This window comes from Somniosus microcephalus, chromosome 4 (genome assembly GCF_052327205.1).
Source record: "Somniosus microcephalus isolate GS21.2 chromosome 4, FLI_Smic_1.0, whole genome shotgun sequence".
Classification (NCBI taxonomy): domain Eukaryota; kingdom Metazoa; phylum Chordata; class Chondrichthyes; order Squaliformes; family Somniosidae; genus Somniosus; species Somniosus microcephalus.
In genome coordinates, this window is record NC_140990.1 from 153,770,955 (window position 1) to 153,792,072 (window position 21,118).

The following is a 21,118-nucleotide window of genomic DNA, read 5'->3' on the forward strand; positions in this document are numbered from 1 at the left end:
AAGGAGCCCGGACACACGTACTTCGGATGGTATTTGTGAGTCAGCCGCTGACCACGGTTGACCATTTGCTCCTCTTTTGAACATGGCGATTGCGATGTGAAATTAGAGGGCTGCTGAACTGCTTTGTGATTTCAACCTCACAGAGAGACTGAAGAAACACAGATCCTCAGAAGCATGAACTGGTATCTCGCTCCCCCTCTCCCAACCAGATCCCCTTGAGGCGTGTGTGCATCAATGAGTAATTCCCACAAAACAAGCATTAACTGCCAGTGAGTCACACACCCTCTGACTATTGAAGGAGCAGTAACTTTTTCTGTCCATAAATGGAAGGTGTGACATGAGTACAGTCAATGGTGCCGTGTGCTTGGGGGAATCCCACACAGTCTACAACACCGGGCCTGCTCTCCAGCTGGTGCTGCATTGCTACTGAATTTGATGTATGGTGACACATGGTGCGAGAAGCACTTGAAACCTCAATGATGCAGCAGTGGATCCACTTCACTTGACCCGTTGGTGTCTGAGAACACCAGATTGTTGGTGTGGCCTTTCACTTCAATTGAGAGTGGTGTATGAATGTCTGTTGATGGGGAATTCTCCTCACCCACGGTCCTTCACAGAGGTCCAGACAGATGACTGTTGGTAGTATGCGGGCTACAGTGGGTAGTAGCGAGTCCAGAAAGACAGTCACCCAGATCAGTGCCTTTTCCTTTTGCTGCTCTCCCAGCCTAACATCTAGCTTTTCTGAAATAAATGTCTTAACTCCAGCACTGAAATAGCAGTGATTGGAACATCTGGGACCTCCTTCAGACAAATTCTGCTGCTCTGCCACCACTAGAACTCTGCCCGACCCTCTAACCAGGTTTAACTAGGAGGAGTTAATGCGGTGTGGGAAAGAAGTAACTCGGGAGTTCATTACAACTTGAGCTGTTAGCAAGCAAAAAGAAGTCTGTGTATTGGAAACATTTACTTCCAGAAGCTACCCAACTTAATAAATGCTAAATGACGCAATTCCTACCCTTAATTCCCAATTAATGCACGTGCTAGCTCAAACCCACAGAGGAAATTAAACCCTTGGAAAGCCCACTGATGAAGAGCATCAGTGGGTTCAAGAGAGCGCCAGATGTATTTCTGGAAAGAGAAAGAAGAAATTGTTGGATATAATGGGTAGATGGAGGTGATCTGTGAAACAGGAACAGGCTTGTTGGGCCTACGAGCTATTTGCTGTTCCTAAAAATTCTTATCCAAACAAAACAGAATGAGAATATTAAAGTGATTATACAGCAACAAGAAAAACAGTCGGTAAGTTAATGCAGTTAGTGTCATTCTACCTGTCATGTGGTGTGGAATATAGTGCCCATGAATGTAGAAACCATCAGCACCAACAGACACAAAGTGAAACTTGACTTAGAAAGAGCCCAGATATTTGGGTTTCTTTTGAACGTGTGCATTTTCTCAGATTTACCCCAGCCCCATATTTTGTCCCTGGGCCACACTCCTTGTACAGCTGAGAGCATAGTTGATCTGTACCTCCGCAAATGTCTTTGACCCAGCCTCAGAGTGGCATTAGCAGAGGGATGGGAGCAGACAGGACTGCTGTTTGTTGCCCTTTTCAAAACCAGTGGAGGGGAGGGGGTGGGGGTCGGGGGGGCACAACTCAACCCACTTGTGCTTGCACGCAGCATTTGTCTTTTAAATGAGGAAAGAATGCAACATTTTTGCAGTTATGAAAATCACCAGACAGCCACCCTCAAAACCAGACTGTCTGCGTCAAAGTTGGATAGGTGATGATACTATGGGCAGGCTGCACCGGTTCCTCTCCTCCATAGGAGTCTGTGGCTGGCTCAGATCGGAACAAAGAAGAAAATAGAGGAGAGGTGGGGAAGCAGCGCAAAACAAGCCTTGAAAAAACAAACTAGATTTTCTACTTGTTATTACCTGGTGCAGATTCCATATTTATTGCTTCCATAGCTCTGCGCATCTTGGCCACGGCATTTGAATCTGAAAAACAGCATTAGCAATAAAAGATGAATCAGCACTTTTTTTATTCATTCACAAGATGTGGGCATTGCTGGCAAGGCCAGCATTTATTGCCCATCCCTAGTTGCCCTTGAGAAGGTGGTGGTGAGCCGCCTTCTTGAACCGCTGCAGTCCGTGTGGTGAAGGTCCTCCCACAGTGTTGTTAGTGAGTGAGTTCCAGGATTTTGACCCAGCGACGATGAAGGAACTGCGATATACTTCCAAGTCAGGATGGTGTGTGACTTGGAGGGGAACTTGGAGGTGGTGGTGTTCCCATGCGCCTGCTGCCCTTGTCCTTCTAGGTGGAAGAGGTCGCGGGTTTGGGAGGTGCTGTCGAGGAAGCCTTGGCAAGTTGCTGCAGTGCATCTTGTAGATGGTACACACTGCAGCCACGGTACGCCGGTGGTGGAGGGAGTGAATGTTTAAAGGTGGCCAGCCAGGACATGAGTTTGATCGGTGGTCTGTGCTGAGTTAATCAATTTCAGTCCGGGCTGATACAGTTGACCTCAGTGCCTGTGGGCGAGGGAGGGAGAATGAAGAATGGCCGGTTGGATGAGGTATTGGAGGGGTGCTGACATCCCTGGAACCGTTCAGCAAGTGTCCGTGCCTTCAGGACAGGATATTAAAACAACAATAGTGCAACAGGACAGTGCCTTGAGTATTGGGCAAAGAAAGACTGCAGGAGGTATAAGTAGCATTAGTTCAGAGTAAAGTTAGTTCAGAGTAAAGGTCTCCACTCGACCATCTCTTGGTTAATAAATGCATCATTCAGTCTGGCACTGACCCATGCAGCCCAGAAGATGCCTGGTTCAATGCCTAGTCTATGTTAATCTAGCTGGCCTCAGCAGTTGGGGCACTACAATGGGCCCCATTGCTTTGGGAAAGGGGAAAAAATAAGCCAGCATCCGTACTCCTGATTACGATCCCGGACCTTTGCAGGCACTGCAAGTGCAAGTGAGGGCACGATCAGGCTCAGGCACAATGACCCTCACGACCAAAACGCCCGCTGATGCTCACTTTCTAGGCTCGCATACGAATGGTCATTTGGGCAAGGTAGCAGAGTGTAGCTGGTACCAATGAATCTGCACCCCTGTAAAAGTCAGTGTCTACAGGATAGAAAGGGAAAGAAAATTGCTGCAGAAAAGAAACCCATTTCCACTCACTCTGCTCTGTAGTTGAACCTTCTGCTTCCTGGAGAGGTGGCTTTTCTACTGTTGGGTCATCTACCTGTGAGATACAAGAAAGAACAATTTCATTATATATGTTTGTGTTTATCCATTTTTTGGCCATTTTCTCCTCCTCTCTTGAAGGCCCAGTATCCACTCTTCGTGTTTGAGCCTAGACGGTGAATGTTGGCAGCCTATTTGATTGTGGAGGTAGCAGCCCTGATATGGAGTTACTGGCTTGTGACTGCCTGCCTCTCTTCCGCGGCTATGTCTGCACCCAGGTGTCCCTGGAGAGGGAGCATGCGGTGTCCGCCAGTACGCTGGAGGTGTCCCATGCACCCATGGCATTGGAGGGACTGGAGTGCACAGTCTACACCAGGAGCGACATTATGCTTTAACTTGCTAAGTTTCCTTTTGTTTCACTTAGAGCTGAAGTTTATTGTTTGTGCCCTTTTAAAAAGGGGGCACTTTTGTTCATTTGATTTCAACTGATGACAGTCATCCTAATTGGCTTTTTCTAGGCATTAATTGAGTCTAGTACTTCACTATAATAGAACTTGTGGGAAGGAGCCCTCAACTTAACTCAGAATATGTGCATTCACCTTAGGTTTAGGTGATTGGTCGACTGTAAAGTTTGGTTCACTGTTTGAATACTTTCACTTCTGCAGCAGCAGGCAATTGTTTTTTTAAATTAAGAAACCAGGGTGAAGGGCCAGGGCTCACAGTGCAGAATACAACCAAAACTGAAAGAGAAAAAGTGATGAGATAAAATAACTAAGTAATAATGAAGTGAAAGAATCAGTTTGAGTAGGAAGTAGCCTGTGTGTGAGTCTTGATTTCAACACAATGGCAATGCAGAACAGCTGAAAAGTTAGCATGTACAATGACTTGGAGCTTAAGAGCAACGAGAGATGTATTAGCGCCAGCAGTGAGAGTGAGAGACGCACAGAAACAGGCAAACAAGCTGGTCGTTAACATTTATCTTCTGCCCACTGAGAGTGCAGGTTAGTGAGTCACTCACCTCCGTATGACAGAAGTGGGATTCATGCAGGAATAATAGTTGTCTGCGCTCCTCTTGTGCTGGAACATTGTCCTTACCAAATTCTTCAGGTAACCAGACTTTTCAAACGTACCCAACCGAGGTGAGTTTGTTAGGGGCAGCACTCATTCAAACTTCGCACCACATGCTGGACCTGGTGTCTGAACCAAAACTGATTGGGGTGGGGCTGGGCCGACACATGCCCTGACTACATGGATGAACTGAGGGTTGATCCAGCACATGCAGAGCAGCCTATTTGCATATGCATGATTGGCTTTGTGCTTTTTATTTTAAATCCAGTACTTGAAAACCAAAGTCTGCCTCTCCAATTTTCATTTCTCAGAATGACTGCATGGCCATCTCCACAACTGAACTGTCCAATTCAAACGAGAGAGTGGTCACGTGCGTAATCTCCACTAGAGGTGCTCTATATCCACAGCGGATTAGTGCGACAGTGCAAATCAGTGCTGGTCTTAACTAGGACCAGGGAACTACATGTCGTTACCTATAGCCCTCAGGATATCTGCAGCCCAGTGGGTCTCTGAGTCTCCCTTCACAGCCTGACAACACAGAGAAAGTGTGTGAGAGAAAGCAAGATAAAGGACTTCAATAAAAAGTAAGTGAGTGAAAAGACAATGCCATAGTAAGACTTGCTATGTGCACTCCTATCTGATGGGTGCAAGAATTCTTTATACCCCTACAGTGGATGGTGCTTGCTGAAGTTCTCGGTGACTCTCGGTTCCTACTGAAACAACTGACTTGGCATCCATCCGAGCATGGCGGCTGACTTCATGGAACATCTCTTGGGGCGGCTCTTCAAGTTCTGGTTGCCGCCTGCTTTCTTCTTGTGGAAGTGTAACTTAAAGTAAAAAAAAAGTAAGAGTTTCATTAGTAGATTAGTCTCATTTAAAAGAAATGAGAAGTGAATGGTGTCTGCATGGTGCACATCACAGTAATTCACTGTAAACCAAGTGTTGGGCACAGTTTTATTTTACTGAGCGACAAGGGTTCAGAAGTCTCCTAGATTGACTGGGAGGTTCCCGTCGCAGTGCTTCGCCTCCCCCCACTCTGCGATGTCATCGGCTGCTGTTAGAGAAGCCTGAGGCTCAGTGAGGTCACCCGCACAGAGCCACTACCACGTGGGGGAGGCTGCAGAGGTGGGAACTAGGAGGACTCGGGAATCGCAGGTTTCAGCATTCCGGGAATGGGGTGGGGGCAGTATAGTCAATCAGGGATTCTCAGCAATCGGGAGGATCTGAAATTGGGAGCTCTCAAAATATGGGGAGGGGTCTCAGAAATGGGGGGGGGCGGTTTCCTCGGGTTTCCCTGACCCCCGCCCTCGGGTTTCCCTGACCCCCGCCCTCGGGTTTCCCTGAACCCCGCCCTCGGATTTCCCTGACCCCCGCCCTCGGGTTTCCCTGACCCCCGCCCTCGGGTTTCCCTCCCTCCGCCCTCGGGTTTCCCTCCCTCCGCCCTCGGGTTTCCCTGATCTCCGCCCTCGGGTTTCCCTGATCTCCGCCCTCGGGTTTCCCTGATCCCCGCCCTCGGGTTTCCCTGATCCCCGCCCTCGGGTTTCCCCTCTTCCTCCCCTGCTCACGGGTGGCCTCCTGGTTCTTAGAACTTGTTGCACAATAGCTCTGGGTGCAAAACTACAAGCAAAAATACTCAACTACAGGGGACCCAACCTTTAGACCCAACAATGGCAATAACATTAGTAGAAGTCATGTGAACAAATGTCGCGTGATCGAATGCCACATAATCAGGTGCCATGTGGTCAGGCATCACTTGGTTAGGGGTCATGTGGTCAGATGTCATGTGATCAAACCTCCAGGAATGCCTCCAACCAGAGTTGGCAACATTATAGAGCAACCAATGTGGTGGAGCAAGACCACCAGGGCAGAACACCACCAAACTGAAAAGAGTAGAAGAGAAGATGAGTCAACTCAGTAAGTAGTGGAAAGTTGATGCCAGGTTTATGGTTTTAAAAGTCTTTCAATTGTAAGAGGATGGGAAGACTGCAGGAGGTGATGAATTTTGATTTAATGATGAGGATGTAGGACTAGAGTAGTAGTTTAAAAAAAAGACAAAAAGGTTGAAAGGTATTGCCCATCAGAAGACAAGGAGTGTGAGTTCTGTCAGAAGACGGAGGAAGCCCTAGAGGAGTATAAAAAGCGCAGGGGCATACTTAAAAAAGAAATTAGGAGGGCGAGGAGGGGCCATGAAATAACACTGGCGAGCAAAATAAAGGAAAATCCTAAGATGTTTTATAAGTATAATAAGGGCAAGAGGATAACCAGGGAAAGGGTAGGGCCCATTAGGGACCAAAGTGGCAATCTGTGTGTAGAGCCAGATGATGTAGGCGGGGTTTTGAATGAATTTTTTGCATCTGTGTTCACTATGGAGAAAGACGATGTAGACATAGAAATCGGGCAAGGGGACTGTGACATACTTGAACATATTAGCATCGAGAGGGAGGAGGTACTAGCGGTTTTAGCAGGCCAAAAAGTGGATAAATCCCCAGGCCTGGAGGAGATTGCAGGGGCTCTGACACAAATTTTCAGAACCTCTCTGGCCACAATGGATGTACCAGAGGACTGGACAACAGCTAACGTAGTACCATTATTCAAGAAGGGTAGCAGGGATAAACCAGGGAATTACAGGCCAGTGAGCCGAACATCTGTGGTAGGGAAATTATTGGAAAAAATTCTGAGGGACAAAATTAGTCTCCACTTGGAGAGGCAAGGATTAATCGGGGATAGTCAGCATGGCTTTGTCAAGGGTAAATCATGTCTGACCAATCTGATTGAATTTTTCGAGGGGGTGACTAGGTGTGTGGATGAGGGAAATGCTGTGGATGTGGTTTACATGGATTTCAGTAAAACTTTTGACAAAGTCCCGCATAGGAGACTGGTCAAGAAGGTAAGAGCCCATGGGATCCAGGGTGCCTTGGCGCGTTGGATCCTAAACTGGCTGAGTGGCAGGAGGCAGAGGGTGATGGTCGAAGGTTGCTTTTGTGACTGGAAGCCTGTGTCCAGTGGGGTACCTCAGGGATCGGTGCTGGGACCCTTGCTGTTTGTGATCTACATAAATGATTTGGATGAGAATGTAAAAGGTATGATCAGTAAGTTCGCAGATGACACGAAAATTGGTGGGGTGGTAAATTGCGAGGAAGAAAGCCTCAGGCTACAGGACGATATAAACGGGTTGGTCAGATGGGCGGAAAAGTGGCAAATGGAATTTAACCCTGAAAAGTGCGAGGTGATGCATTTTGGATGGACAAATAAGGCAAGGGAATACACAATGAGTGGTAGGACCCTAGGAAGTACAGAGGGTCAGAGGGACCTTGGTGTACATGTACATAGATCCCTGAAGGCAGCGGAACAGGTAGATAAGGTGGTTAAAAAGGCATATGGGATACTTGCTTTCATTAGCCGAGGCATAGAATATAAGAGCAGGGAGGTTATGATGGAGCTGTACAAAACGCTGGTAAGGCCACAGCTGGAGTACTGTGTGCAGTTCTGGTCGCCTCACTATAGGAAGGATGTGATTGCTTTGGAGAGGGTGCAGAGAAGATTCACCAGGATGTTACCTGGGATGGAGCGCCTCAGCTATGAAGAAAGACTAAACAGGCTGGGGTTGTTTTCCTTGGAGCAAAGAAGGCTGATTGAGGTGTACAAAATGATGAGGGGCATAGATAGGGTAGATAAAGAGGAACTTTTCCCCTTAGTAGGGGGGTCAATAACAAGGGGGCATAGATTCAAGGTAAGGGGCAGGAGGTTTAGAGGGGATTTGAGGAGGAACTTTTTCACCCAGAGGGTGGTTGGAATCTGGAACTCACTGCCTGAAAGTGTGGTAGAGGCAGGAACCCTCATAAAATTCAAGAAGCATTTGGATGAGCACTTGAAATGCCATTGCATACAAGGCTATGGACCAAATGCTGGAAAATGGGATTAGACTGGACAGGGATTGATGGTCGGCGCAGACACGATGGGCCGAAGGGCCTCTTTCTGTGCTGTATCACTCTATGACCCTCCCTAGATATGGGAGCTGTGTTCAAGACTCCGATGGACTTGTGCTTTATAGACAGTTATAAAATAGTTGTTGAGGGGAAAAGAAGTTTTAGCAGAAACAAATGAAAGTGACTTTTTAGGAGGCATCTTTAGCAATGGAGAAGTTGGAGTTCTTGAGGTCAAAGGAGATGGTGAAACCAATTAAATTTAAAAAGATAAAGAAGGTTTAAGGTAAAAGGCGAGAGCTATTGCTTAGACTTGAGACATGAAGAAACTATGGCCAGAATTTTCCAGGGTGTCAGCGGGCAGGATCGGCGGTGGGTCGTGTGGGAAAGTGTTTTTTTTGACAGCAGGTCAGGAACCCGCTGTCAACCCGCCACAACGTGCCTTTCCCAATGTCGGGCCTGTCAGCACTGAGCAGACCCAACAGGCAGCGGTGGGCGACCGAATTAAACTCTTTATAATGTACTTACCAGACCCTTAACAGGCTTTTTTACCTTACTTTTTAACTTTAACTTCATAGCCACGGGAACCACGCTGTTCAGGGACCACGCTATCAACCTGAGGCGGGAATTCAGTGGCCATTGCTCCAGCTGATTCCTTGATAGCTTCAAATGTACAGTAAAAGCTCCCACCTAACAGATCTTCACTTTCCTCAGCCACAAGCTGCTCCTCACTGCATTTCCAGAACAGATTCAGCATGCTGCAAGTGTTTCCACCAAAGTCTCCATCCAATCTCACCTCATTACCTCTCTCACCATTGACAGCTTGCTTCTGTCATCTGTACTTCACCTGCCATCTATTCCATCGGCATGGGTGCCCTTTATACTGTCTCACCTTGGACCTCAGAATCGGACCACAACCAGCCCCAACACCAGCAGTACCAACAACACCAACCTTCTCCGCAATCACCTGATGCTACACAGGACAGAGAGCATCAGCATCCGAGCACATTGCTGTCCAGGAGGCCAGGGATGGCCTCACCATGGCCAGATTTACTTAACTTTACGCTGTACACCCTGGCTGCCACATGATGCGCCAGGTTGGCACCACCCCACACCAACACCATAAAGCATCCCTACAATGTCCAAGCCATTCCTTTCACACTCACCACCATTGTGGGGGGTACCGCTATGTCTCACCATTCACTGCAACTCACTAAGCCACTTCCAAAGGTGCTGAAAATAAAGATTTCAGTGTTTGACAGCACATTAATAGACACTTTACATGAACATTGGATAAAACACCCAAGTGGCTACCCTTGTGTGTTGTTCGTTGGTATGACTGCACTAGGATGAGGGCGAGGGTGAGGGGTGGCTAGTGAGATGGGGATGTGATAATATAGATAGAGAGGGATGGGTAGAGGTGCAAGGTAAGTTGGTGTGAGTAAGGATGTGCAGGAGTAGGGTAGGGAAGGCAGAGTGGTGGGGATGTGATGACAGGCACAGCAGGATGAAGCTGAGTGTGGCTTTGTGCTGATGTTTTGTGATCTACTGAGACCATTGAAACGTTTGCGCCACTGCACCTACATCCTGACCACATCCCTACTTGTGACCTCCTCTGCAATGTGCAACCAGGCTGTTTTGGTCTCCTGGGGAGGTCTCTTCTGCCCATGGGACGGGAAGAGGACCTCGCTGCGTACTCTGACTCCCTCCATAAGCATATGGAGTGAGTCATGGGAGAGCCCGGGTGCAACCCTGCACCTCTATGCAGTGCTCGTCAGTGTTTGCAGCACCTCAATGCTGTAGGACACTGACAGCACAAATATCAAAAGAAAGTTGGCCATGGTCCCTTTAAGAAAACCGTCTGATAACGCGTCAAAAATGACGTCACCAGACCCACTTCCTCTAATTGTCTAGGAAATGTGCTGGGCGGGCTTAACAAACCCTATCAACGTAAAGTGATTGTCCAGTGGGCTGGAGCCAGCAGCGGGGCCGCGACCCACCACCAACATCACCCGCACTAGACCTGCCCAGGTCAACACAATCCCAGCCTATGTCTTTATAGCACGAAGGGCAAAACAAAATTGTTATTATCCTATCAAAGGGCATAGTGGAGGTAAAGATGTAGTGATTCAGTCATGTGTTGGTGAGGGACAAAGGTTGTCAGCGGTAGAGTCTTAGTGACATCCATAGGCGACATGATCTGACACATCTGGCAGATATAAAACTTGATGTTGGTCTTAACAGTTGAACAAAGTGGAGCAACGGTTGTGAGCATATTGGTCAAGATCATCAAAATTAGAGTTGGTGAAAAAGGTCAGCTTTCCCTTTAGGAGAGTGAGTAACTGTACCAAAAGGACAGAAGAGGAGGATTCACTGAAGGTACAAGACACACAGCTTTGGCAAAGGAGTAGACCGACAACTGGAGCAGTACAAGGTTAACTCCTCTCTTTGGTGGTGTTTGGTAACTCTTAGAATGGATTTACAGCAGTTATTAGCAGAGAGAACGTTGGCTTCAGATTGAACAGTGGAGTGATTTCTTCCACACCAAGCCCCTATGTCACTAAGCTCCCATTCTCAAGCATATGGGTCAAAAGCCTGCAGACATAGTCCCATCACCATAACAAACGTCAGCTAATAATAAGTAGCTCTCAGCTCTATAAACTTCAGAATGACACCTTGCGTACCACCAGTCTCGTTCTGGTAGTTTTCCAGTCTCTTCCTTAGATCCAATCTTTTGATTTCCTTCATGACTCTCAGCAGAACCTGCAGGTTATCCGGTGCCAGGAGCTCCCTCTTTTCCAGATCAGTGCAGACATCCATAAAATTCTAAAGGAAGACAAAATCACAAGCACAGCTTCCATTAGCTGGGTGAGCTTTCACAGAATCACAGAAACCCCACAGTGCAGATAGAGGCCACGTATTTAATCCCCCTAACACTAAGGGTCAATTTATCATAGCCAATCAACCTAACCTGCACATCTTTGGACATTTCCCACTTTCTCCCATCCTGTTGCAAAGGCAAAGACATTTGATGGGACATAGTTCCACAGGCACCAGGTTCCCCCCAGTACTTCACCAAGTGGCTGTTCTTCCTATGTCGGGTCCACACAGTGAATTTCCATTCACAAAGACTTGAAAAACCCACCACCAAAACACTTAAAATCGTGCCGGCCATTAAACAGCAGCCAATATTCATGCAGCTGATATCGACCCACTATCCAGATGGACGGAATCGTGGGAGCATACAACATAAAGAACAAGACCTCATCACTAATCCAACAGCAGTGGTCCCTGGCTTCGACCTCCCTCGAAGACAGTGGACAGGTTCAACCCAATCCGCACAGGGCGTGAACGCTGCAGCCACCTGCTCCACAAGTGGAAGATGAGGGACGACCCGAAGTGCGACTGTGGCCAGGAGTCCCAGACCATGGAACACATCACATCAACCTGCCCACTGAGATCTGTTGTAGGAGGCACCTCATTTCTCCACTCGGCCTCTCAGGAGGCCATCGAATGGAGAGCCAAACTAGACATCCCATTATAAGCATTTTCCTGTCATACGAAAATAGTAGTAGTCCAGACAACGTCAACTCAAATTTCTCTCCACGGATGTTGCCTGACCTGCTGAGTTTTTCCAGCATTTTCTGTTGTTATTTCGGATTTCCAACATCTGCAGTATTTTGCTATCGTACTTGTAAAGTCCGCGCCTCAATAATACACGGACTTCGGGAGAACAGTTTAACAGGTACTTTGCTGAACAAGAGGCAGCTTGAAACTGAAACTACAGAAGCCTGCTAGGGCCTTTTATACAGGGGTGGTCACTGCCAGTACTGCAGTCTAAGACCAGTTATTCCCTTAAAGGTACATATACAACAATTCCTCCCCTTTTAGATAAACAGTACATAACATTAATTTAACAACTAAATAATAACTAATTACAATTACAATTTCCTCAGTAATATATACATCAACTGAAATAGTCATTTATAAGTTCAGTCTTTGAGGAGGCTTCCTGATCCGGACTGGATAGCGCCTTTCTCGAGTATCCTGTTCTGGCGGTGGAGTCAATTCTGGCTCATTGTCATTGGTTGGTTCGTCAGCTTCCAATGCCCCTGCTTCTGAGGTAGACGCAATCTGTACTTCGGGCTCATTACCAGGTGCACATGCTTGTGGTACAGGTTTGGCTTGTTCCTGTGACTCTATAATCTGGTCAGCATGGCGTCTCACGATGCTCTCTCCAACGTCCACTGTGTACATTAGTGGTCCCTGCTGTGTGCATAACGTGCTTGGCTGCCATTTTTCTGTTCGGTAGTCGCGGCCCAAGACTGGTTGCCCTATCTTGAAGCTCCTGGTTGGCTTCTCATTTATGTGCTGGAACTGCTTATCCTCAACATCTCGCCTTATGTTTGGTTTGAGCAAATCCAAGCGACATCTTAGTCTCCGGTTGAAAAACAGTACGGCTGGAGTTTGGTTGGTTACTGCATGTGTCGCATGTAAGCAAACAGGAAGTTATCCACCTTGTGTTGCAGTGGTATGTCGTCATTATACATTGCCTTTATGGCCTTTTTAAAGGTCTGAACAAACCTCTCAGCCAATCCATTTGTGGCTGGATGATATGGGGCAGATGTGTAATGTTTCACCCCATTATTCTTCAGGAACTTCCGGAAATCCTCAGACACAAACTGTGGGCCATTGTCGGAACAGTTCTGTTCTGGCAACCCATTCCTGGCGAAGATGGTCCTTAGGACTGCAATAGTTTTCTCCGTGGTGGTGGAGGACATTTTAATGACCTCTGGCCATTTCGAATGGGCGTCCACAGCGATAAGAAACATTGAGTCCATAAATGGACCAGCGAAATCAATGTGTATCCGTTGCCATGGAGATGAGGGCCACTCCCATGGATGTAGCGGGGCCTGTGGTGGAGCGTTTTGGACCTTCTGGCATCCTGTGCATCTCTTGGTCATATCCTCGATTTCTTTATCGATTCCCGGCCACCACACAAACGCCCTGGCTAGGCTCTTCATTTTTACCCCTCCCAGATGACCCTCGTGAAGCTCATTGAGTACTCTATCTCTCAACTTGGGTGGAATTACGACTCGGGATCCACACATCAAGGTTCCCCGGCACACTGACAGCTGTTCCCTCCTTGGCGAGAATGCTGGCAACAGTGAGTCGCCATATGCTGGCCATCCCTTCACCGTCAAATCATAGACCCGAGAGAGTGTCGGGTCATTTCGGGTTTCCTTCTCAATACTTGCGTTTGTAACAGGCAAACATTCGACTATGGTCGCATGGAATATCTCCACCGGGTCCGCTGCAGGTGCTTCTTCCGCCGTAGGCAACGGTAGGCGCGACAGCCCATCAGCATTTCCATGTTGTTTCGTACCTTTGTACTCTATGTCATACTGATGTGCCACTAGAAAAAGTGACCATCTTTGCAGCCGTTGCGCCGTCATCACCGGAACGCCCTTCTTTGGGTTAAAAATTGAGACCAGGGGTTGATGATCAGTCAGTAGGGTGAATTTCTGCCCGTGCAGATAGTGATTGAACTTCTTCACCCCCCACACCAGGCTGAGGGCCTCCCTGTCAATCTGGGCGTAGTTACGCTCGGCTGAGGTTAGCGAGCGCGATGCAAAGGCTATTGGCCTCCCTGAACCGTCACGGAATTTGTGTGACAGCACCGCTCCAATGCCGTAAGGTGACGCATCACATGCCAACCGAATCGGTAGTGTTGGGTTGTAGTGGGCCAATACTTCTTTTGAAGTGATTCGGCATTTACATTCCTGAAAGGCACGCTTACACTCATCACTCCATTTCCATGTTACACCAGTTTGAAGGAGGGCGTTCAATGGGTGCAGAATTGTAGATAAATTCGGCAAGAACTTATGGTAGTAGTTCACCAACCCGAGGAACGACCTCAGTTGCGACACATTTTCTGGTGCTGGAGCCTTGACTACAGCCTCAATCTTGTCCGGCGACTTATGCAACCCTTCCTCATCAATCATGTGGCCACAATACGAGATTTGTCTCCTGAAGAACTCGCATTTGGGACGGTTGGCTCGTAGCCCATATTCCTGCAACCTCATGAGCACCTGTTCCAGGTTGGCAAGGTGTTCATTGTCATTTTCGCCCGTAACCAGGATGTCGTCCAAATAACACTGGGTCCCCGGGATCCCTTGCAGGACTTGTTCCATTGCCCTCTGCCACATAGCCGGGGCCGATGCTATCCCAAATACCAGTCGATTGTACTGGTAAAGGCCTTTGTGAGTGTTTATCGTGAGGTATTTCCTAAATGCTTCTTCCACCTCCATTTGTAGATACGCTTGAGCCAGGTCAATCTTTGTAAAACGTTTCCCTCCAGATAGTGAGGCGAAAATATCTTCTATCCGCGGAAGCGGATGCTGTACTGTGTGCAGGACTGGGTTCACAGTCACCTTGAAGTCCCCACAGATGCGAACCTTCCTTGGCTCCCCAGGCGTGCTGCTCAATGCTTTCTTCATTACAGGAACGATGGGTGTGGCCCACTCGCTCGAGTCCACCTTAGACAGCACCCCCGAACGCTCCAGACTCTCCAGTTCAGCTTCCACAGCTGGGCGTATCGCGTATGGCACCGGTCTGGCCTTGAAAAATTTTGGGGTTGCGTTATCCTCAATCTTTATGGTTGCCTTTACTCCTTTTAGAGTCCCAAGTCCTTGTTGGAACACCTCTTCCGCGTCAGATAGAATTTGTGACAGACGTCCAGGTGCGACACCATCATCTTTTTTGTCAGTCACAGTTAGTGCCAGAATGGAATGCCAATCCAATTGTAGTCTTCGGATCCATTCACGTCCCAATAATGGTGGTCCCATATCTCGTAGTATACACATGTATAGTTTCTGTGTTTCCTTTCCGTTATATTCAACTGGCACCCTTATTTTTCCTCTGGGGTAGACGTTTTGCCCCGTGTATGTCTTCAATACAATGGACGTGTCCTTTAAGGGTATGTGTGAAAATAGCCGCTCATAGTCTCGTCGATTCATGACAGTTAGGGCTGATCCTGTGTCCAATTCCATCTTCACTGGGGACCCTGTTATCATGAGGGTGACCCAAATAGTTCGGTGATCTTCTTTTGTGATCACGTTGTGTAACTTTAAACAACTTAGTCGCCTGCTCCCGGAGTCCTTATCACTCTCCTGATCTTCTGAACTACTATCTGTCAGTTTCTTTACTTTCCTGTACTGTTCCTTTGTAGTTCTTGTCGTGTTGGTCTTCTTTCCCGACCTGCAGACTCTTGCTATATGTCCCATTTTCCTGCATTGCCTGCATATTTTGTCTTTAAACCAGCAGTCCTTCTGCTCATGGGTTGTTCTGCCGCAGCGATAGCACTTTTCGGCTCCATACGCCATTTCGTTAGCGCTGTATTCTTGTGGTTTCTGTTGTATTTTCGCAGCTCCCCGTGCTGCTGCTTCGTAGGATACTGCCACGCTGAAAGCCTGTTCTAGCGTCAGGTCCTTTTTTGAAAGTAATTGTTTCTGGGTTCCTTCACTCTGGAGCCCGCAGACAAACTTATCCCGTAAGGTGTCTGCCAGTCCTGCTCCGAACTGGCAGTGCTTCGATAGCTTGTGTAGTTCCGTAAGATAGTCAGCATTGCTCTCATCTTTGTGCTGGTTTCTTTTATGGAACTTGAATCTTTCTGCTATCAGCAGTGGTGTAGGGCTTAGATGTTCCTGTAAGATATGAACAATCTCCTCAAAACTTTTCTCCATTGGTTTAGCTGGGGTAATTAAATTCCGCAATAGGCCATACGTACTCGCACCCATCAGATTTAATAATACCGACGCCCTCTTTCCATCAGCCACCTCATTTGCCTTGCAGTACACTTCAATTCTTTCCACATACGTGGTCCAGTCTTCTACCTCGTTGTCGAAAGCAGTGATACTGCCACTTTTCGGCATCTTGGGCGATTTAAAATGGCGCCTCCCGCGTTTTTGCTTCTTCCCCAATGGAATAAAATGCGCCTCCCGCGCTTTTGCTTCTTCCCCAATGGGATAAAATGGCGCCTCCCGCGCTTTTGCTTCTTCCCCTTACTGCCACGCTGCTCCTAGCGTTCTGCGGGGTAATGGCGGCGACCCGCAGCTTCGGCGCGTCTCGCTTTCCTTCCCCCCCGTTTAGTTTCTCTCCGCTGTCCTGTTCTCGAGCACCGACCGCACCCTGTGCGCTCCACCCTCTCTCTCTTGTTTTCTTTTCCCGGCAACGCTGCGCGGCCCGATTTGTAGAGCTGCTCGATCGAGCTTGAGCCCACCGCAGTCCGCACGGGTCAGCGCGCTACCTGCTACCAGCACGATTCGCTGGAACCACAGTCTCTCCCGCCATTCTTCAAACACCGATGGACTCTTTGGGCGGTTGCCCTCGGTCGACGCCCGTTGCTCAGACTACGACCTTCCAGGACCTTCCTTTCAGGCGAGAGCCCCGTGAGATGATGCCACACTGCAGGTGAGTTCGAACTTACTCGTCGCCACTGTAAAGTCCGCGCCTCAATAATACACGGACTTCGGGAGAACAGTTTAACAGGTACTTTACTGAACAAGAGGCAGCTTGAAACTGAAACTACAGAAGCCTGCTAGGGCCTTTTATACAGGGGTGGTCACTGCCGGTACTGCAGTCTAAGACCAGTTATTCCCTTAAAGGTACATACACAACAGTACTAGTGTTTGGTTCACTGCCACACCTCTTCTAGGAATGCCTACCTTGAAGAAGTTCTGCTCTTCTCTTCGACGGGATCTCTGTTTGGCTCTTCAACCTTGTTCATCTTCATTCCGATCGCAGCCCTGCCTTCGATCTATTTTCTTTTCTTTCCAGTTTTGAAGAAGGGTTCGACCCGAAACGTCAACTCAAATTTCTCTCCACGGATGTTGCCTGACCTGCTGAGTTTTTCCAGCATTTTCTGTTATTTCGGATTTCCAACATCTGCAGTATTTTGCTATCATACCAGTGAGTGTTGTAAGGCTATTTCACCAGGTTAAGACATATGTCCTCATGCAAAGTTCACACAACTGCTTTCCAGCCATGGATAGCAATCAGTAGCGGAAGCACTCGCTAATTTCTTGCTAGCACACGGGTGATGATGCCAATTGCAACTCCCTTGCCAGTATGCCGGCTGAGATCAGGAGTTAGCACAGACATTGAACCCGAGTCCTTTTGGTCGGTATGGATCAGTTATGACGTAATAAAACTCACTATGCACTTGGTTTGAGCATAAAGCAAGGCTTTAATCAACTTGTTTCAGAACATGGAGGTCTAGTTGTACTTCACTAGTTCCTCGTCTTACAAAATGTCCCTGGCAAGCTGGGCTCACGTCCGAGTATTTATACTCCTTGGATGGCGCCACCAGCTGGCTGTCCAGCGTTATTTCATGAGTAGTTTCTTGATGATGAGATTTATAACAATCTTCCTGCCTAAAAGATTTGGAAGTCCGACGACTTCCTCTTAACGGATTAGGCGGACCACGAATAGCCGCAGTCTTTTAGATTTTTGTTTATGGCTAGAAGGCACGTCTCCCCAGACCGTGTCTTGGTCCCTGGGCCGCTTGATCTGTACCGGTGGATCGACAGGGCCCGTGTTGCTCTGATCAACCCGAGGGAGGCTGGGGAGATCGTGACTCCAGGTGCGGATCCCCAGAGGCACAGAACTGGCTTCATCCTGTTTGATAGCTGGGGATTGACCGGCGTCCTGGCCTCGGGTGGCCATCCCACGGGGAGTGCTTGGCTCCCCAAGTGGATCCGGTGGAGCAGCTGGCAGATCTCTCGATGTCCCAGGTACGGCGTCATCTTCGGGGGAGCACAGAGTGTTGGCATCATCCCCGTGGGTCCCTCGATCGGTTGGGTCCATGGAACTGGCTGGACAGGGAGCAAGGTCCCGGAGCAAAACAGTGGACTCCTGGCCATCAGGGTACCGCACGTGTGCATACCTGGGGTTGACGTCCATGAGTTCTACCTCGTCGACGAGAGGGTCATTTTTAGACGATCAGACGAATCTTCGGAGCAGCACGGGGCCGGGAGCTGCCAACCATGACGGTAGAGACATCCCATGGGTGGAGTGACACTGGAATCTGAAGAATCGCTCGTGAGGTGTGACATTGGTAGACGTAGAAAAGAGAGACCTGATGGAATGCAACATGTCAGGGAGCATAGTTTCCCACTGCTGGTCTGGTAGGCTGCGTGACCTCAGCGCAAGACAAACAGCGTTCCAAATGATAGCGTTGTATCTCTCAACCAGTCCGTTACCGATGGGATGGTACGGTGTCGTTTTACTTGTGGCGATTCCCCGTTGGGAGAGATAACTTTTGAGTTCACTTGACATGAAGGAGGGACCCCAATCAGAGTGGATGAAATTGGCCGTACCGTAAAGGGAAAAGACTTGATCAAGGCATTTGATCACTGTGGAAGTAAGCATATTGGGACAGGGGAAAGCGTGAATATTCGTCCACCATAGTCAGTAAGTAGGTGTTTCGTGTTGAGGAAGGCAATGGCCCTTTAAAGTCAATGCTGAGTCGCTGCATAGCGTGTATGAGTGAGCCACCCGATGGACGGAAGAATTGCGGTCTTAATTCCGCACAAATTCTACAGGAGGAGCATGTTCTTTTCACATCTTCCGTAGAAAATGGGAGATTTTTAGATCGCACAAAGTGCAACATACGGGTAACGCCAGGATGGCATAAGTCAGTATGAAGATCCGCAAGAGTCGAAGTTGACATAGAAGAGCAGAATGCCCACGTGAGGGTATCCGGGGCCACATTCTCTTTGCCGGGTCGATAATGTATGGTGTATCCAAAGGCGGCCAATTCTATCCTCCAGAGTTGTATTTTGTTATTCTTGATTTTAGTGCATTTCCGGTTATCCAGCATAAAGGCCACGGAGTGCTGATCGGTTATAAGTGTGAAATGGCGACGAGCAAGAAAATGACTCCATTTACGTACAGCTTCGATGATGTCCGTAGCCTCCTTCTCGACAGGAGGATAATGGAGCTCGCTACCCTGCAAAGGGACAGAAATGCAACGGGTCGACCACCTTGATTCAAGGTAGCAGAGATCGCCACATCCGATGCATCGCACTCGACCACAAAAGGAAGATTTATCATCAATGGAACGAAGCGTGGCTTTTTCCAGTTGTCGCTTGAGGAGGTTGAAAGCTGAAATAGCCATTGCCTCCAATGGAAATGACTTTGCGTGAAGCAGGGGCTGGATCTTGTCGAAGAAGTGGGGTATCCATTTCGCATAATAGGCGAACATGCCGAGTGCCCGACGAAGAGAGCCGAGATTCGTAGGGGGGAGGAGCTCCTGAAGCGGATGAAGTCACTCCGGATCCGGCTTGATGACACCGTTGCCCACCCAGTAGCCAAGGACGTTGACTGATGGTACTGATTTCACAGATTTGGACTCATTTAAGGTTAAGTTGCGACGACGGAGAACATCAAAACATTTCTGGAGGTTGGCATCATGCTCCTTCTGGTTAAGACCAGCAATGGTGATATTATCCAGATATGGAAAAGTGTCTGTTAAATTCTCCTGTTTGACTAGGCTATCCATTACCTGTTGAAAGACGGCCACCCCATTGGTGACCCCAAATGGAAGGCGACAAAACCGGTAAAGCCGACCACTGGCCTCAAAGGCCGTATACTTTTTGTCAGAGTCCTTTAACAGTACTTGATGATATGCGCTCTTTAAATCAAAGGTTGAAAATACCTTGTAGTTAGCAAGGTTATTGACCATGTCATCGATGCGTGGTAGTGAGTAGGCATCCAGGTCAGTATACTGGTTAATAGTTTGCGAGTAATCGATGCAAAGACATTTCTTGTGTTGCTTCAGAGGATTTTTGACAACGACGACTTGAGCCCGCCAGGAAGATGAACATGGCTCAATCATACCGTCAGCTAGAAGGCGAGAAATTTCTGTCTCGATAAAGGATCAATCATCTTGGCTGAAACATCGTGATTTAGTGACTATGGGCTTACATCGGGGGGAAAGATTGGCAAACAAGGAGGGCTCATCGAGCGAAGCCGCCAAAAGTGCACGAAACAGTACTTTGGAAATAGTAAGCTCTGGCTTTGACCCTCCAAACTCGAAAGTGAGTCTTGTGTTGTTTCTGGAAATCCTGTCCCAGGAGCACATCACTGCATAGGTTCTTGAGCACCCCCCCGAGCCGGGTGGAGAAATAAGTGCAGCCATTGAGAATAAAGTCGACAAGACAAAAGCCAGAAGAATTGGTGGTCAGTGTCGTCAGAGCCATTGCAATTTCCCTGTCCGAGGGGTAAATATGCAGTTTTAACTTACTGACAGCCCGCTTACTAATGAAGCTGTCAGAGCTGCATGAGTTGATTAGTGTACTCAAAATGTGTCCATTTACCGAAACCTTCGTGGCTGCATGGGACAGACTTTGGGGAAAAACAGCTGTGATGGGAGGAGGGGCAGCTTTACCCTTGACAGCTGTAACCTTAGTAGTGGTTCTTGGGGGAGGAGCAGTTTTATAGATTGCAGCTGTAACCTTAGTAGTGGCTCTTGGGGGAGGAGCAGTTTTATAGATAATAGCTGCAAAACTAACAGGAGCTCTTGACCGGTATACCTTAGAAAAGTGGCCTTTCTTACTAACAGCGGCTCTTGACTGGCATACCTTAGAAAAGTGACCTTTCTTGCTGCAATTATTGCAGGTTGCGTTAAGAGCAGGACAAAATTTCCTATAATGGAATATACCTCTACAGAAGAAACACTTCCTTCCAGATTGCCAAGATGCCGCTAGGGCGGAGTCGTCATCAGTGTAGGTTTCTAGGGTAGGGTTGTCATCAGCCAGGTTGGAGTTGTCATCCGTGAGGGCTTCCGCCCGAGGCCTATCGAAGGAGTCACTAAAAGTGATAGCAGCAGCCCGTGCACGTGGTGAAAGATAGGTATCTGCATTCCTCTTTGCTAAGTCC

At 48.1% G+C, this 21,118-nt stretch overlaps 1 protein-coding gene across 8 annotated transcripts in view; it reads right to left on the reverse strand.

Annotated features, from left to right (window-relative positions):
• The window catches only part of LOC147119926 (caspase-8-like), a 55,656-nt gene that overhangs the window by 21,357 nt on the left and 13,181 nt on the right, over nucleotides 1-21,118 (reverse strand). For 2 of the 8 annotated variants that reach the window (XM_085985330.1, XM_085985326.1), the window contains exons 3-6: nucleotides 10,861-11,002; nucleotides 4,923-5,080; nucleotides 3,180-3,243; nucleotides 1,936-1,998 (exon numbers count right to left, since the gene is read on the reverse strand). In XM_085985330.1, coding sequence (XP_085841456.1) covers nucleotides 1,936-1,998; nucleotides 3,180-3,243; nucleotides 4,923-5,080; nucleotides 10,861-11,002 — 427 coding nt within the window. Of the gene's footprint in view, nucleotides 1-1,935; nucleotides 1,999-3,179; nucleotides 3,244-4,916; nucleotides 5,081-10,851; nucleotides 11,003-21,118 lie in introns of all 8 variants that reach the window. The other 6 variants (XM_085985329.1, XM_085985325.1, XM_085985328.1 and 3 more) reach the window with 3 other exon arrangements.